The sequence below is a fragment of the Myotis yumanensis genome, unplaced genomic scaffold, assembly GCF_028538775.1.
Source record: "Myotis yumanensis isolate MYYU_CA2020_CCGP unplaced genomic scaffold, mMyoYum1.0.hap1 SCAF_5, whole genome shotgun sequence".
NCBI classification, from domain to species: domain Eukaryota; kingdom Metazoa; phylum Chordata; class Mammalia; order Chiroptera; family Vespertilionidae; genus Myotis; species Myotis yumanensis.
Genome location: NW_027223756.1, coordinates 24,824,646 through 24,843,259, shown reverse-complemented (window position 1 = coordinate 24,843,259; position 18,614 = coordinate 24,824,646). Strand labels below are relative to the sequence as shown.

Here is an 18,614-nt window from a genome sequence, read left to right as displayed (position 1 = left end):
CATCAGGGCTTCTCTAACTTTCCCAGAGAGGGACCTGACTCCCACAGAGGCCCCAGCGTCTGGGGACATCCTAATTGCCATGTGCTTGTCTTGAGCGTATCTAATTGCTCTCTTCAGATATTCCCATTCTATTGAACCTAAAATAATACCTGCTAGGCACCAGGCAGCATCCTAAGCAGTGATCCAAGCAAAATGTCTCTTACTTTTTTTCAAAACTATGGATCTATTCCAATTTTATATTCTACAAAGTTACATGTTGGTTTTGATGTAAAAATAATGTTTTCTCCACAAATCTTTGAGAGAAAAAAAATGAATACCTTAAAAGGAGCATTTGCCCATCTATCTTGTGGCTTCACACATAACCTCACTGAGATGACTGTACATCCTCCAGGTACCAATACCCTGTTTTGAGATTACAGGTGATAACACCCCACCCCCCCCCCACCACCACCACCCAAGAAGAGGTTTCACAGGCAGAGGGCTGAGGGGGTGGAGGGGTCTAAATAAATGCCCGGCTAATGCTTTGCTCTTCCCCCATTTTTCTCTGCAAAATCCTTGCCTGTAATAAGGCCCCAAAACATTGTTAGCATTTATTTTTTCCAGGAAGAAATGGTCCTCATAGCACTTGACAGAACAATTAACACCTAAGGAAACAAGTGACAACACTAACTTTTGACTTCACACTTACAAAGAGACAACTTTCTATAATGGAATAGTTCCAATTGTGTTCTGATGTATAGTTTAATCCAAAATTTAAAACTGTAATGTAAAGAGCATAGTCACCTACTGTCTCAGATGTGACACTAAGTTTTCCAAAGGCTTTGGATCCAATCGCCAAGATACCAGCAGAAAAGCTCCATTGAGCTTCTCTGCTCTGGCTGTGGATAGGTTCAGAAAAAATGGGGCGGAACATGAACTGAGGGGCTCCCAACCCCTGCAATAGCCTCCAATTCTCGGATATGTCATTTCAGACAATAAAGATGTCTTTGGAGTCACCCTTACCATTTAATCAGTGACAGATATGACCTTGGTGGGGGATTTTCCCCCCTTTCTTTCTCCCCATCCTTGCCCCACACCCTGTTTCATTTACAATAACTATACTCTGGGGTAATTCGTTCATCCATCCAATTCTTTCTGGTTGCTTTTTGTAAACCTCCTGTCCTGGGGACCAGGGGAATTTTTTGTTTTTGTTTTTGGACTGATTGACAAGAGTGACTTGGGTTTTGATGAGACTGCTAACACACACAAATAACAGAGGAGCTTCGTTCCAGAAAATAATTTCCCCTCAACATCTCAAGAAACAGGCAATGCAGTCATTTCAAAGTTTAAACAATGGATGGAGTTTTGAATTGAGGGAGACACCGAAACCCAAAATGGGAAAACAAAAACATGCAACTGGGCGGTTTAGCATTTTCTCATTTGTCATCGGATCTCAAAGTTCATCCTGGCACCAACACAGAGGATTAATGATTTCATCAGCAGCCTAAACAGATGGCAGGCACGAAATGGCTCTAACCTTCCCTGATAATGCTGGAGAATAGCTCCATGGAGTTTAATTTAACAGGATGGTGGCAGCTATTTCCTCTCTGTCGCCTGCTGCACAGCATGCCTGTCCAGAGCTCAGAGACCTACATCTTAAGGTCCATCAGTACAGTAACTCAGGTTAACCCTTGCAGACAAGCAAGGGTCTTGAGTTACTATGGGGTCCTTTCCCTGCATGGAATTCTGTTCTAATAAACATGACTCAAACTATTGATCATAAAGCTCATCAGGGCTGCCCATTGTGGGGGACTTCTAACATCTCTTTTCTTCTATTAGCATTGAAGAGACACTGAAGTACTTTTGTTGCTATTGTTGCTCATCCTCACCAGAAAATATTTTCCATTGCTTTTCAGAGAGTGGAAGGGAGGGATGGAGGAAAGGAGGGAAGGAGGGTGAGAGAGAAACATCCATGTGAGAGAGAAAAACATCTTGATGTGAGACAGACACATCTACTGGTTGCCTCCTGCATGTGCCCTGATCAGGGGGTGGGGAGTGAACCCACAACTCAGGTATGTTGACCAGGAATGGAACCTGAGACCCTTAGGTGTGCTGGCTGACGATCTAACCACTTAGACACACCAGCCAGGTTTGGAGCACATTTTTTTTTTTGGACAGTGAATGACATTTTTCTGAAAGGCTAGAGGCAAAACGTCAGAGAGGTCTTATATTGCACACTCCCGCCTCCAGCTAGCTTCTTAAGGGTTACCACGCATGGGAGAACAGACGAGACTTCTGAAGTTGGTCGGGATCACTGCTCATGCCTTCAAGATCATCTAGGGAACTTTATGCAACCCTGAGGCAGGGCGGCAACCTAGAATCTCTGGGGGTAGGACCTGAGCATCAGTATTTTTTAAAGCTCCCCCTTGGGATCCCCAGCAGGTGCCAATGGGCAGTCAGGTATGCAAGCAATGCTGCATTTTACATTTAAATACTTCATCTTAACTTTCTATAAATTGTCTCAATAAGCTAACTTAATTTCTATTTGGAATCTCACTGCACCGGGTTTGTCATTCTCAGACTGCTACCTCTGTATCTACTTCAATCTCACCAAGGCCGTGTTAAGATTCTGGGGTTTGCAGGGTTACCCCAAAATAGTGAGCAGGCCCGCCCGGACATCAGGGAAACACATGCTGACACAGCAGCCTTGAATCCCGGGATGTCCTGAGACCAGGCTGTGACAGCCAGGACAGTCTGAAAGGAAAAGATGTTTATGCCTGGATATCCGGTGTCCTGCAATCCTTGTGCACTGTGGAGCTGCTCTGTGGCTAGATGAGGTAGTCTCATGCAGGCCAGCTCCACCCTTCTGTATATAAGGTGGGGCCCAAGGAGAACGGGCTATCTGCAGAAAGGTATGATGGGCCCCTCACTAATTCAGACGTTATCACCTACAACTATGCAATCTGCTGGTGAGGCTCTGGGGCCACCAAGTTACACATTTATGTGTCGATCTTTCCACTGTGCATCCTGTGCTGACTTTTTCCTGCATCTGTTAAATAAGCAATAATTGTCTCATTTACCCAAGAGGTAACAGAGCCTGGACTTACCATCAACTGGTGCCTACCATTGCCATCTGTCAGTATAATGCTGGTGCAAACCTTCTGGAAACCCACTGGATCAAGACTAAAAAGACAAATCCTGCCTTTCTCTTGCACACAGTAGATGCTCAATAGTGCTGGTTAAACTAAGGACTTTACTCCTAAGCAACCCAGGCTCTAACAAGAGGAAGGTATCCATATGGCGTGGACAAGGCATCCTGCAACAAGGCACAGAAACCCAAATACAGTCAAGGAAAAGGGGGACCTATACCAGGATGAAAGCAAATCCCACAGAAATAAAGTACAGAAAGCACAACTGAGGTCAAAGGTCAACAGTGGCTGCACTGTCTCTTCCTCCATCTTTGGGGAACCTGACTTCGTGCTGCTGTGTCTGTGCTGTGCTTCTTTCCTCTGCAGACCCTAGTCCTTTGCTCCTTTAGTACACGGCCCACTGGAGTCACCCAATACAAGCGACCTCCGCTTATTACTGGGAGAAACTTAAAAGGATCACCTTAGGGGAAGGGGACCCTAACATAGAGTTGGTATGACACCCTCATCTGGGGACACTGACCAGAAACAGGGTCATTAGGACAAATGATAAGCACAAGCTCTGCTGAGTGATGTAATACCCCACGAAATGAGAATTCACACATAAATATGACTTGTAACACCTTTATTTCAGAACGACTGCAGGATTGAATTTCATAGGTAGACAACTGATTTATAGCTCCAATCACAACCATACTGAACCAAAAACACTTTATTATCCTTCACAAAAACTTGGCCTGAGAAATGTTCATTTGGATCCTAATCTATTTAAGTTTCACATCATAGAACTGTACATATAAAAATACCAGAACGATTGGGGGAGAGAGTAGATTAAAAATCAAGAGAAACCACTTGTAGCAACTTCTCACTCATGTTGCGGTCACAGGTCTGACATCGGCAGCTGAGGATCAGGAAGTGAGTTAGAAGAAGGCAGTGGAATCACTAAAATAATGTCGCTAAGTCAGTGCAGCAACGTTCATTCATGGAACTGCCAGAAACGCCTCTCGAAGCCTCCTTCGGAGCCTGTCTACCATTACCTGGCATGCAGTATGCAGTTCCATGGTTCCCCACTCCCACCTAGCACATGAGAGGAAAGTTCCTAGAGTCAGGCAGAGTATTGGCAGAGAGAAATGACAAATAACAGTGAGAGAAAGGAAAACTATAAAATCCGCAGAACTCGGAGCAGGACCATTAGGGGCTTTAACAAAGCTAAACAGGACCTGAAAGAATTCAGAACACAAATAATGACCCTGAAAAGATTTCATCATCTTCAGTAGATTCTGGTTTGCCAAAGCAAGGAAGTGTATACTAACTTAAGAAATGGTTGCAATAAAGCCCCAAAGACAAGCAACTTTAAGGACAACCTTCAGTTGTCTAGACCATGCACCCCACCATGTCTGATAAATGAGATCTTACTACACATATGCTACTTATATAAAACAAATATAGCACCGTGGGTTTTTTATCCATATATAACTGAAACCATAAAAGCCTCTTCATGGTAAAAGCACCTCAATCATGTAGAGATAGCTTAAGTCAGCTTCTCTCTGCATAAGAACTTTATATTGTGTCCTGAGTGATCAAATGTAATGACTACCAGGCCCAACAGTTGCAAAACCTTCTTAAATGATAAAAGATGCAGAGGGCACAAACACCTCTGCTAAAGCAGGATTTCTCCACTGTCCTGGGGAACTTGTTTTAAACACAGACCCCCCCACCCCCGGCCCCCGGCCCTACTGAAATAGCATGAATCAGAATCACAGGGGGAGGCCCTGGACATGCATATGTTCGCACCCCCAACCCCCGCAAGGGTCCAAAGATTTCTGGGACAAGTGGAAGCCTAGGACTCACTGGAGTAAACCATAACCTTGAAGGGGAAGACTGACCAGGAGTGTGAATTAACCTTTTCCCACCCATGTTCCTCATGTGCCCAATAAGGCTGCATTCCTGGTTTTGACATTTCTTACATGAGACTATGGATTAAAAAAATTAAATTAAATGTGGGCTTCTAAATGTTTCCTCACAGGAAAAGGATCCTGACATGTAATAAAAATGAACTCTAACAAGCCCTCATTAATTTTGTTAAAAGCATAAAATTTCTTAAGCCATAGATGTGAGGCCTGAAGCAATGGATGCCCATAGGAGACAAGGGGAGTGAAGGAAAGTGGCTGATACAAGTCCAGCGAGTTCTGGGGAAATGGGAGAGAAATGCATCTACTAAAAGCAGGCTTGGAGGAGTGGCAGAAGGCAGCTTACATCCAGAATAGGGAGATGCAAATCTATTCAACGTTGGCTGGGATGTTTAGGCTGGTCCTTTACACTCTTGAAGCGGAGGCTGGAAACGACTAGCAAACATGTTTTGTTTGGCCAGCGCAGTGTTTTAAACAATTCTGAGTTTGTCACCAACATGTAAAAATCAGATTTCTTTTTTTTTTTTCCTTAAGTCTCTCTTTATCTGGAAGATTGGAAATTGGAAGAACGAGCCAAACCAGCCACGTGGCAACACTGTGCTGGAGCCGGGCAGCTGCTGATTACCTTGTTCCAGGCACATGCTCGCCGGGTCTCCCCAGTGGCCGCCAGCCTGCTTCACTCATCAGATCACCTGCCGGACCTGTTGCAGGCATTTGCACTGGCCACCCCAGCTTCAGGGAAGTCGGGCAAAAATTCAGCCTCTCTGTGCTTCACTATTTCCATTTCTTACTACAAAGAATCTTTCCTACTTCAGAGGTGTTAAGAAAGAAATCAGATGTCTGCAAATCATCGTAGTGTTCTCATCCTTAGCTGCTCATTGGAATCACCTAGAGAGCTTCTAAAAACACTGATGCTTGGGTTCTGCCCAGAGATTCTGATTTATTGGTCTGGGGTGTCATCAGGGTGTCAGGACTGCACAAGGCTCCCCCAGTGATCCTAATGGACAGCCAAGGTTGAGAACTCCTGCCTTCAAAGGATGCAAGATGTTGAGTCTAAAGGGTTAACTTTATTTCAATGTCAATCTTCAAATACAAATTTCTTGCCTCTCGCCTCTGTGATAATTCACATCACCTCTTATTTTTGGAAGTGGGCAATTATTCCAAAGGCCTACAAAATGCCATTTACAAAATGGAAAAGGAGGTCAAAGTGTGTTCTGGTTTCTACCACTCATTTTCCTTCCAACACAATTAGAGAATAAAGCACTAAGGAAACAAGAAGAAATTATCCCGAGACAAAACTTAGGCAGCACAAATAGTTCAAATACAATAAGATGAGGCTCACAGTGGCAGGCTTGTATAAAAAGAACACAATTGCTTTGAAATTCATCAGTGCACTAAGTAGGAAGTATTTCAAATATTAAAAAAATAAAACAATTTCCCCACAACTTTCCACTAATGGCCCAGTTTTTATGTTAAGATGAATTGCAAATTTTTGCCTCTCTTCAAGCATTTGGTTGGTAGTATCCATTTATAATTTGGCTTCCAATCATGGAAAATGCAAACTACTGTCATCTAATTTTCAAACAGTAATAGTACTTTACATTACATTTGAAAAGTACATTTTCTAAATAGTTTCACATAATAAGAATGGCTTCTATTTAATAGACTTCTCCTATGTACCAGGAATGCTAGGCACTTCATATGTATGTGATCCAAATTGGTCCAACAACCTCACAAAGTTAATTCTATCATCCCATTTTACAAATTTTTAAAAATTGGGCTTCATAAGGGTTTAAAATTATGTTCTAGTGAGCTAGTGCGTGGTAGCGCTTGGAGTCAAACCAACGTTTATCTCTCTGACTCCCAAACCCGTGCTTTTCACACTAAATACCTTGTTTAATCATCACAACCCACAGGTAGTAAGATCTGTGTCCGATTATCCCCACTTGCCTAGTGAAAACAGAGAGGTTATGTCTGCTCCACATCTCAGAATGGACTAGTAGGAGCCAAGATTATGCACATATATCCTCCCCATTCTCCATCTGATGTTTTTTCAGCGAACCAAACCACAGCTCCCATGTTACATTATAAAAGCGATAATGATGGCAATTATGTAGTACTTATGGGTCTAAATCCAATGCTCCCGATTTCTGAGAATCTTCATCATAACTATAGATGTGCCTTCACTTTACCTCAGGTCTGGCACAGTCCTGTCTGTTCCAGGCCATCTGTGAGTCAGGCATCAGGTTCGATTCCTTTACTTTTCCCAGAATCCTCTCATGAATCCTATGGGCAATGATGCAGATCACATAAAGGCACAAACACCAGTGTCCAAGCCTGTCCCTGGCTACCCAAACCCATCACCAGGCAATCAGCAGGGTATCCCTCAAGAAGGGCAACATCATCTTCTGTGGCCTTTCCCTTTATTTGTAAAATCGTGAAGAGTCTATGCCATAAAAATCCAGCTGGAAGGACTTAGCTCCATGAGTGCCGCTACTGAGGCTGGCTCCCAGGGAGGTGTGTCATTTCAGGTCCCGGCAGGAAAGTCTCCTCTTCTTCAAGCTGCCGATACCGCATCCTTAAACCTGCATTTCAAAAATTGAGTCTTGGAGATGTTGTGTCCGAGAAGTGATTCTCGAGCAAAAGTAGACACAACACAGCTCCCCTGCAAGAGAAAGCAAACAGGCTTTATCACCTCATAAACATGTCTCACCAATCAATACTTACTTGCCCTCTTTTCTGAAGCAACTCTTACACGAGTCACTTGAGTTCTATTACTACGGGTAATTTTCGAAGAAATTGCATTTCTGCCTCCTAATGATCTTGGAACAGAGCAAGCACCTCATTTTATTAAGTCCAACCACCTAAAGGAGTTAGTTCAAAGATATAGCTGAAACTGAGGTCTTAATCATTCCGATGTGAAAGAATTCTGCTGTGTTATTGAACCTCAGCATGCCCGGTCTCCCAACTGCCAGAGGCAAGAACAAACACATGTCAGGGCTATTTGTTTTATTCAAAAATGACAGGAAATCAAAAATCTATCCAATGGACGTGTCAGCAGCAGCAGCACAAGCATATTGGTTAGTGAGATTTATGAACCTCCAGTTTGGCTCTTGAGAAAAATCACCTGCTAAGCTTTTTAACTGTCCAACGCCCACTTGAACATACAGGCCAGAGGGCACTGGGGAGTATCTTTAGGGCTAGGTACCACACACAATGTAGTCATATTCTATGTGAATGTAAATTATGAATAACATTTTTGACATAGAAAGACAAATACCATATGATTTACTTATATACAGAATCCAAGAACAAAATAAATGAACAAACAGAATAGAAACAGGCTTGTAAATTGTGCAAATTTGAAATGTGGTATCATACAGAAATATTAAATAATATCTCCTTACCATGTAGAAATATAAAAATAATGTCTCCTTACATATATCTGTGCAAACCCCACAGAATGTTTTTATTAAAAAGTGAAAATTGCAAAAGCCCATAGCTGGCAAATGGAGCACACGGCCACAGCACCTACCACGGCCACATCACAGCGCCACGTTACCTGCCACGCGGATGCCTATACACCTATGCCACCAGGCACGTGCCTTGGAACTTTATGAGCAATTTTAATGATTGCTGCAGCCGGTATGTTAACTTCATTGTTGTGTTCACTTTAATGCTTTTTTATGTTTTAAAATAACATCACCCAAGTGGTGATGTCGGAGCTAATGCAGAGAACATAAACTGTCACATTATTAACTTTGGAATAGAGGGAAGATGTGATCAAAAGCTACATTTAAAAAAAGGCCAAACCACCCCACAAGGTGACCTGATGCTAATTTAGGAGAGGGCATGCTCTAACCCAGGGGACAGAAACGTTTTCTTAAAAGACCAGATAGAAAATATTTTAGGCTTTGCAGTGTGTAAGATGTCTGTCCCAGCAATTCTCTCTGCAGTTGTAGTGAGAACACAGCCGGGAACATAGCTGCATGCCAATAAAACTTTATTTGCAAAAGCAGACAGCAGGCTGGATTTGGCCTGTGGGTTGATCCCTGCTCTATAGCGACAGAACTCATTCCTCACACCTTTTCTCTTAATGTGGCATTTTACTGCTCATAAAATCAGTAGTTCTCCCATTTAAACCATTCTCATGCTTTCTATAAGCTAATTTTGAAAAAAAACAAAGAGTTCCATTAAACCGACCACATTTCAAGTTTGCAAAAACTTTGTAAAAATAGTCAAGAAAATGGGGTTAAAAACAGGAAACAATAAGCAGCCAACAACATTGCAGCACAGATGAGCCTCAAAATGTCCTATCTCATGCTTTTGGTGATACTTACATAACTGTATATATATCTGTCAAAACTCACCAAACTGTGCACTTAAAATTGGTCAACTTAGTTTTACAGAGATAATACCTCAATGAAGCTGATTTTGAAAAAAGGTTAAAGCCTAGCAATAGTCTCTAATTTGTAGTAACTGTAAATGTAATTGTGGATTTATGTGGGAAGGTTATAATATCTCTTACTTTACGTTTGCTCCTCTGAGAATCATGGATAAAGAGAGTCTGAATTATGTAAATCCTTCAGGACTCCACTTCATTAAGTGCATTAAATCTTAACTGTCCTGCACTGAACTCCTGGTGGTATCCAACCTCAACCACTTCCCTTAAGAGAGGAAAATAAGTCACTTTTCAGAAACACTACAAAGTCCTGAGTTCACACTTGGCTCTCAAAACAAAGACAAACAACAAAAATAGGTAATTTAAGACAACAATGCTTGTTTAATTTCCTCATTTGCGCTAGCAACACTCTAAATCAGTGGTCGCCAACCTTTCGGACCTCACAGACCACCAGTTAGTGACTGCTGCTTTAAATAAAAAACACAAGTTGGTGTGAGTCTTGTCTCCTTTCTTTTCCGTTGTCTTGGCTCCAGTGTGGAGCCGGTCAACATTCAAGCAGGGAAAAAGGCAAGAGGCTGAGATACTGCTAAAGGCACACACAGTCATTTCTCTGGTGAATCTAAAATCGATGGAATACATGACAACAGTGTCGAATTCCAGCTAATAGCGTTCTCAGAGCCCCTTCAATCTGTCTCCATTCAGAGATGCAAACTCATTTAAGCAATGGTTCTCACACTGTGGTCCCTGGCTCAGCAGCAGCAGCAGCAGCAGCACTGCCTGGAAACCTGTTAAAAACAACTTCTCAGGTTCCACCCAGACCTACTGAATCAGAAACTCTGGGGGTGGGAGCCATCGAGCCATGTTTCAAAAAATCCTCCAGATGATTCTGATATTCACTCAAGTTTCAAAACCACCAATTTAAAGTTTGAAAACCAAGATATACTCGTCCCTCATTCTCTTATTTAGCACGGAGCTGACGCCTCACCCCACTCTCCTGGGTAAGACAGAATCTGTGCCTGAGTACACAAACATTGGAGGGGCTTAGTGAGCTTCACAAAAACGTCAGCCTGGAAATGCAGGGAGACGATCTTCTTACAACTTTCCAAAGAACGGAGTGGATATGGGAGCACAAAATACTCAGATTCTATTCCAACATTTTTTGAGCACCTGCCGTGCACCATGCCTGTGCTACAGGAAAGGATCTTGTTTCCCCTTTCCGGGAATCAATAAATCTATTAATATGTGTTAAGTATACATGAAGTCAAGCCTGCAAACAAGCAGAAACACTTTATAATTCTCAAATTCCCATGCAGAGGTGTGACCAGTATGCTCTGAATGCTGAGATACTTGCACATAAATGCTCCTTTCGCTTCTTCTTTGGTTAATTCACCTCAGGCTTTATCGTATGGAATACCAGGTTGCTCATACAAAACCATGTGTACTACAGTTTTAAGCCAACATAAGGAAATTTGAGATAATTTTGAAATAACCAAGACAATGTTTGCACTGCTTAAAGGTCTTACCTTCTATCAGATGTTAAAAATCCAAGTCCAATAAATGTCATAAGATGCAAATCCATATACTCATTTATTTTAGGCTTTTGAGTCTCTCTTAAATAACTTTTTTATTCCCTTTCCACTATGAAGCCATTCTCCTTGATGTAGACAATAAAAACTCAAGGGAAAAAATGTAAGTAATTCTGAAATCCCCCTGCTATCTGTTAACCCTACATTATTTGCCCTAAACTAGAAGGGGCATGTGCTCCTGCAAAAGTGCTCTTTCTTCCATCCTGTGTCTGTGACAGACATTGCTAATCAATCAACACACCCTGACCCAGAGCTTGAGAATTATTTTCAAGGCCTCAGAGTCCTTCTCCATAGCATTTCAGGCAGCCATCCCTAATTGATAACTGAGAAAATATATTTATTTCACTGGCCAGTCAAGCTATCCCTTTCAGAAACTCTAAATCCCTCCTTTCCTTGTTCTCAGAACAATAAAATTAAAGCTTCCGTTTATGCTGAGCTCCAGTCTCTACAAATCTATGCCACCTTGATAGTGATAATCATGTTGGATTGCACTGAGTAGTTTAAACAATTTGAGTGCAGTTGTAACCCAGCACGTAGTACAAAAGTGCTCTGAAAATCAAGAACCAAGTAAATGAAGATAAAGAACAGATAATGAAACACCTGTGAGACCATCCCCTGTGCATACAACCAGGAAATGTACAGCATGAATAGCCCAAGGAGGCAGATGCATAACACCAGGCTTATAAGCATGAACACATGGCCTGAGTAACCAATTCTGGTTAGGCTTTTGGTACTCACTGATGGTTCTTTACTAGGCTGAGGGGGCACCACACTGCTCCTTTAGCAGCATCTCCATTATTCTAATTCCCTGTAGAGAGAAGAAAGAAAAATCAAAATGCCACATTTCACAGACAAGAGCTTTTACAGTGATCACAACCCTCCCCTTCAAGGAATCCAAGTCATGGCCCTATATTCATTTCCGAAAAGTAGGCTCACAGTCACGCTGTACATTTTTCTAATCTGCTCATCAATTTCACATATATTATCTCCATGTGTGCTCAGAACTATTCAGGGAAGTAGGGAGTTTAGGATCTCCATTTTAAACATAAGACAGTCCAGAGAAGTTAACTTCTTTTATTTTAATATATTTTATTGATTTTTTACAGAGAGGAAGGAAGAAGGATAGAGAGTTAGAAACATCGATGAGAGAGAAACATCGATCAGCTGCCTCTTGCACACCCCCTACTGGGGATGTGCCCACAACCAAGGTACATGCCCTTGACCGGAATCAAACCCGGGACGCCCCAGTCCACAGGCCGATGCTCCATCCACTGAGCCAAACTGGTTAGGGCGAGAAGTTAACTTCTTAAAAGCCCCCAGCTACTACATGGCATTGGCAGAGCTGGAATAATAATGGCAATTGTTAATATTAATTGAATATTTACAAAGGTTCTACATTCACTGCTAAGGTTTTATGTGCATTATCCTGGGTCATGGGTGCTGGGTGCACTGAGGACATCCGCTCAGGGACTCAGGCACCTCCCTACCCTCTGCCAGCACTGTCGGCTGCTGATGGCACACAGCCATCCTCTCAGCCAAAGGGCTGCCTTCCCCGAGATCATGTCCCCTCTCCAGGGGCAGCCCACATGCAATGACTGGTGGATACAGGGGTCTAAAGGCCTGGCCCCCTTCCCTCAATTCAGGACAACTCTGAGGAGCATCCCATCTCCAGCTCCCCATGGGATCAGCTGAGACCTTCACTGCAACTGTGTCGCAGTTCAATGTCACCTGCAGCCTAATCCTGCCTCCCTCACAAGTTGTCCCTAAGGTCCTCTTCGATAACCCTCTGCACCCAGATCTCCATCTCTCAGTGTGTCCTGACAGCTGACCTAGGACACCTTGTTTAATACACACAAAACTCTGAACAAGTACCATTCTTACCCCATCTTACTGGTGAGGCAACAGAAACTCAAAGAGGTTTAAGTAATTTGCCCAAAGTTACACAGCTATTAAGTAATACAGCAGGAAAGAACACAGGCATTCTCCTGTGTTTCAGGGGCCATCTTCTAACCTTCTCACCATGCTCACTCCACTACTGTACATTTCAACTGCCTACCCACCCACCTCGGCCAGTCAAGTCCCCTGGAGGAAACAGGAAAGAAGATATTCCCTCTTTCGTCCTTCAAGAACAAGTTCTGAAGACGAGAAGATAAATTGTCAGATGGGAAGACAGGATTATGGTGTAATTATGAGCGAGGGCAGTGGTTCTCAACCTTCTGGCCCTTTAAATACAGTTCCTCATGTTGTGACCCAACCATAAAATTATTTTCGTTGCTACTTCATAACTGTAATGTTGCTACTGTTATGAATCGTAATGTAAATATCTGAAATGCAGGATGGTCTTAGGCGACCCCTGTGAAAGGGTCGTTCGACCGCCAAAGGGGTCGTGACCCACAGGTCGAGAACCGCTGGGCTAGGGTATAAAGGAAGTCAAAACTGGATCCAGGGACATGGAACACAGTTCTCAGGGACTGGAAAATAGTTTAGAGAGAATACTAATGATCAAAGCTAATTTAAAATACAGGTTCCTGTCCAGCTGGTATGGCTCAGTGAATTGAGCATCGTCCCATGCACCAAGAGATCACAGTTTATTCCCAGTCAGGGCACTTGCCTGGGTTGCAGGCTCAATCCCCAGCAGGGGGCATGCAGGAGGCACCCGATTGATGTTTCTATCTCTCTCTAACAAATTAATAAAAACATCTAAAATACAGGTTCCCAGCCCTTCACAAGATGCCTTTGATTTAATGGGAATGTAAGTAACAAGTGCCCTGATGATTCTCAGAGAGACTACAAGAGAAAAGAAGTGGCTTCCTATTGGGGGTTTATTCTGAGCCATGGGAGAGGGATGCATCTCCAGAGAAGACAATAAAACATCATATTTAGTACCAAACTACATTCAAAAAATGTAACATCTCTGTAAACATTTCAGAAGATCCTCCAGATTCTGGCTGACCATCACCACAAATATTATCACTGTCTTGGAAGGAAGAAGCATTAATTAAAAGGTCTTGGCAGAATGTTAAGGAGCATACAGTGTTGGGTAAACAAAGCAGCAAACTGTAGGACCCCGCGCACTGTCCTCAGTCAGGACACCTGGGTCGCTGTCTGCCAATTATTCTCCTGGGCTAGTCACCTTTCCCAAGAAGTAACTTAAACCAACAGAGCTCAGTGAATAGCAAGGCTGACTAGACGGTACTATCCACACCCAGCTGCTCACAGGAATTCCTAAGAACCCACAAAGACAAATACTGATGCCCAAGCCCTATCCAGACTGACTCAGCCACAACTTCCAGTGTTGGGGCCTGGAATCTATAGATTTATAACACACCTCATGTGGTTCTAAAACAAAACGAGTCCATTTACTAGAATTAAAAAATGGCAGCTTAACATCACTTCCAAGATCCCTTTCAACTCTGCCGGTCTGGAAATTGATGAAATTCATGTCTGAAGATACAGTATATACAACAATCTTATACTTTAGAGTTACTCTCCTTTTAAAGGATTAGGGAGGAAAGGAGAGGGATGGGGCAGGTGGTGAAATAACCTCTGGAACGGAATTTAATCTCAGACCTGAATTGTTCTCCTTTCTTCTCTCATTCATTTACGAGATCCATCCAGCAAATATGTATTGTGCACCTACTATGTGCACTGACAACAAATGGTGAACAAACAAGACAAAGTCCCTGTATCATCTAGTCTAGCAGATTTTCTCCCCCATTTTCCTTTGTTGTTGTTGTTTCAACAAACCCCTGGACAAGAACTGAACGTCTTCCTTCTATTTTCAAGAAGATGAGAAACAGCCACGTTAATTCTGCTTCAAGCTTCTTTTTGCAGAGTGGGCACCTAAATCAACACATTATGTCTTTAAAACCAGAAAAGCACACTCCTTCCTTAGGAAGCAAGCTCTGTGAACTCGCCCCATCCGTCTAAATTAGGAACCCTCCACTTACAGAGAGGAACACTAATTGACATAAGTGAAGACTTTGAGGTTTGCCTGGGGAATTGAAAGACGTTATTTATTGAATCAATTATGTTCACAGTGCGACAGTTGATTTTTATTCCCCCCCCCCCCCCCATACAACTTTAATCTTTTTAAGCAGAACAGCTTGAAATAGAAGGTGGAAAATGGGGGCAGAGAGAGAGAGAGAGAGAGAGAGAGAGAGAGAGAGAGGGAGAGAGAGAGAGAAAGTGAGAGACCTATAAAGTAATTTTTTAAAAAAAAAGAAAAGAAAAAGACCTACCAGTGAGGCCAAACCACTATTTAGTACCTCTGTTCGGTAAAGAAAGACCAAATCAAAGCCCAATCAATACAGTCCTTTCAAATAAAGTTCCAAAGCTTGAACTCAACCCCCAGGAGATGGGGCTTAAAGGGACTAAATTTTCACCACTTATCACACAATGATGCCTGAAATGCAGAACAAACATTAAGTGGATCCACCTTTACAGACTTGGCTTAAAAGCTTTTTGGACAGACAAACCATGAACCAGCTTCATTTTATTATGTGATAAAGAAAAAGCATAGGGTGGGTCCATCTTACTCAAGCTGTATGCTCTAGAGAGGAACAATCCCTGGTACATAGAAGGCGTGCAGTAATTGTCTACTGGATGAATAAATCTATCAGTCAACCCATCAATCATCAGCTTACAGGTCTACTGCATTAGATAATGAAGTGCTCAGAGACAGGGAACAGAAGTGACTTACTTACATTTCTATCCTTACTGTCTAGTGCAGAATCTGGCACACAATAGGTGCTCAAAGTTGATAGATTGTAAAATTAATCAATGGGCTGCTTTTGAATGCCAGGCTGATAAATTTGAAATTGGGAATTACAGTGCCTCTGTCCAGTAGTTACCATTCTTGAAAGTGTGGTTGAAAAGGTCAGGATATGAAGGAAAGAATAAAGGATAAAAGATAAAAATAAAGGAATGATGTGGAAACACTAACAGTGAGATGGGACTTAAAATGAGCCCTGAAGAATCCGGGTTAGTCTGAAGGAGCTTAGAAAGGAGGTCATTTCAGATGCTGAAGTTTACATGATAAGACCATTCACCTTTTGATAAAAAGATTTGCAACAAGTTTACTTTAAAAACCTCACTTCCCTTTTGATTCTATTTTTTTCTTTATTGTTGAAAGTATTACAGATGTCCCCTTTGTTTGTTTTTCCCATTGACCCCCCTCCACGCACACCCATCATTCTAATATTTTTATTAAGTTGGCTTACATGAAACTGTCTTCAAATATTTTCATTTATATATGAATAAAAGGTAGAATAAGAATATGCCACCACCCTGCTTCAACATTCTAATGGTATCCATTGCTTTTATAATAAAATCCACACTCTATCCATTGCTTTTATAATAAAATCCATATGGCTATCAGGCTCTCAATGACCGGCTTCCAGCCCACCTCAACTACAGCTCCCTCCATTCTCCCCTCACCACTTGACATTCACAGGCCTGCTTTCTCTTCATAGGACATGCTTAGTTCCTTCCTTCTGTTTATTTGTTTCTTATTGCCCCTTTACCCTCTTCTACCTCCCCACCCTCCTTTCCCTCTGGTAATCACTATACTGTGGTTGTCTGTCTACCACGTAGATCCTTTCTTGTTTACTCACTGTTCCCTTTGTTTCCAGCAGGAACATAACCAGACCTTCAATGTCTTGCTAGCTCCTGGCAATATTCAGACCTCAACTCACCTCCTCAGAGACTCCCCGATGAACCAAGCTAAGTCAGCTGTCTTTATTACTGTCTTTATAGCATTTGTCACTATAAATAATTGTCCTGCTTTTAAAACATTTTGTACTGTCTGTCCCCCCTCCCCCAATAGAATGTAAGCTCCCTGAGATGGAGAGAGACCTAGAGGGAGGGATCTGCATCCAGTTTTTACAAGAAAAGGTGAGAGAAACACTACTCAGATTCTCCAGGAAGAGATCTTTTGCCCCAATAAAGCACCTTTTAATCTAATGCTGTCCAGCTCTTTTTAAGACTTCCTCATCTATGAAACAGTACTAATAATTAAAATTCACTGGCACGTACTGGCAAGCTCTGTGCTGAGCACTTTACCTGCATTGGCTTATTTTAACCTCCTGTCTGCCTTAGAGGATTATTATCTTTTTTTTTTATGAGAACAGAGGCTCAGAGAAATCAAACATCCAGACAAAAATCACGTAATCACTAAGAAGCAAAGCTTTGCTTCCACCAGAGGCTATCAGGATTGAGAGTCCAGGATCCAGGATCTTCCAACACTGGGGGGGCGGGGGGGAGTTCTCAATAAAATTGTGGATGTGAAAATACCTATCATAATGGTGAGTACATAGCAAGAACTATTCTTCCCTTCCCTATTGACTATGTTCAAAAAACCTGATATATAAATCAGATTTTAGTCCTCCTGCATGATTCTGAATATGTGAATCAATATTTAATCACATCTACAAATTATTTTAAATACAATACTTTTCAAGTAGGAATATCCTGACAGAATGTATGACTTCAATATAATTTTCCCAAACTGGCTAATAAACTCTTGAGTAAGATTCATTTTTATTTTGATAAGGAACCTAAAATCTTTAGGTGTAACTGCAGAACATTAAAGTAATACAATAATTTAGATGCCTTTGCTTCACATTATAAAGCTTCCTCTCTCCTTATGAATATTTAATCTCAATGTGTAATGGAAAAGAATATATCACCAAATAATAAAATCTAAAAATTGGAGATGACATTATATTATTTTAATCCAGATAGAAAACTCTTAGGAAAGGATCAAAAGTGGCCCGTCTGGTTTATAGAGTTCTCCTGGCATCAAATATCAGAATGAAAGATTACAAAGCCATTTCCATAATGCCAATTTTCACATAAACCCTGACCTGACATGAACAGTTTAGTGGCTAAAAGTCATTTAGTTACTGGAGTGTTTCTATTTTATAAGGTTACTTTCCCCTACCCCCATTTTTAATATTTAAAAATGTAACCTGTCTATAATTTCATTGTTCTTGACTTGGACTTTGTGCAAAATATGGCTTTTTCACCACTACTCAAGGCCAGCCTCCCACCCGGTGCCACATCCCACCTATGGCATGTCACTAATCATCTCTTACCTACTTAGAAACCTCTGTTGATGGGAAGCTTTCTACTCCACATCCCACCTATGTCACCCCAAACTATAAGACAATCTTCCTTACATCGAAGCAGGACTACCTCAGTGCCTGGCACCAAATGGGCCCAGGACCAACTCTTGGACTGGCAAACTAAAGAACAAGGTTCCTATCAGTTCCCTTTATCAGCCATTTTTTCACTATTCATCAGATTTAAGCTCAGTCATAATGATGCCATTATAGTAACTGAGTTATTATCTAACAGGAAAGGAGTGAAAGGGGAGACCAGATAATATAGGCATGTCATTGATACAGCTTTATTTTAAAAAAGGCTGCATTCATCACTTTTGAAGTCTGTTCCCTGCTGATCGATAAAGGCTGGGACTGGAGAGGCCATTTAGACGCATGCCCAGGAAGGTCTGAGTGACCTGGGAAGTTGCTTGCCCTTCAATCACACCTGCAAGGGAGTCAGTGGCCAGGATGGGCATGGCCACTGC

The 18,614-nt window shown here is 42.0% G+C and overlaps 1 protein-coding gene across 3 annotated transcripts in view; it reads right to left on the bottom strand.

The window, feature by feature from the left end:
• PRELID2 (PRELI domain containing 2) overlaps positions 1-18,614 on the bottom strand; it is a 134,222-nt gene that overhangs the window by 65,651 nt on the left and 49,957 nt on the right. For 2 of the 3 annotated variants that reach the window (XM_070414692.1, XM_070414693.1), the window contains exons 6-7: positions 11,762-11,831; positions 4,876-7,700 (exon numbers count right to left, since the gene is read on the bottom strand). In XM_070414692.1, coding sequence (XP_070270793.1) covers positions 11,775-11,831 — 57 coding nt within the window. In that variant the 3' untranslated portion in view covers positions 4,876-7,700; positions 11,762-11,774. Of the gene's footprint in view, positions 1-4,875; positions 7,701-11,761; positions 11,832-18,614 lie in introns of those variants that run through there. The other variant, XR_011471507.1, reaches the window with a different exon arrangement.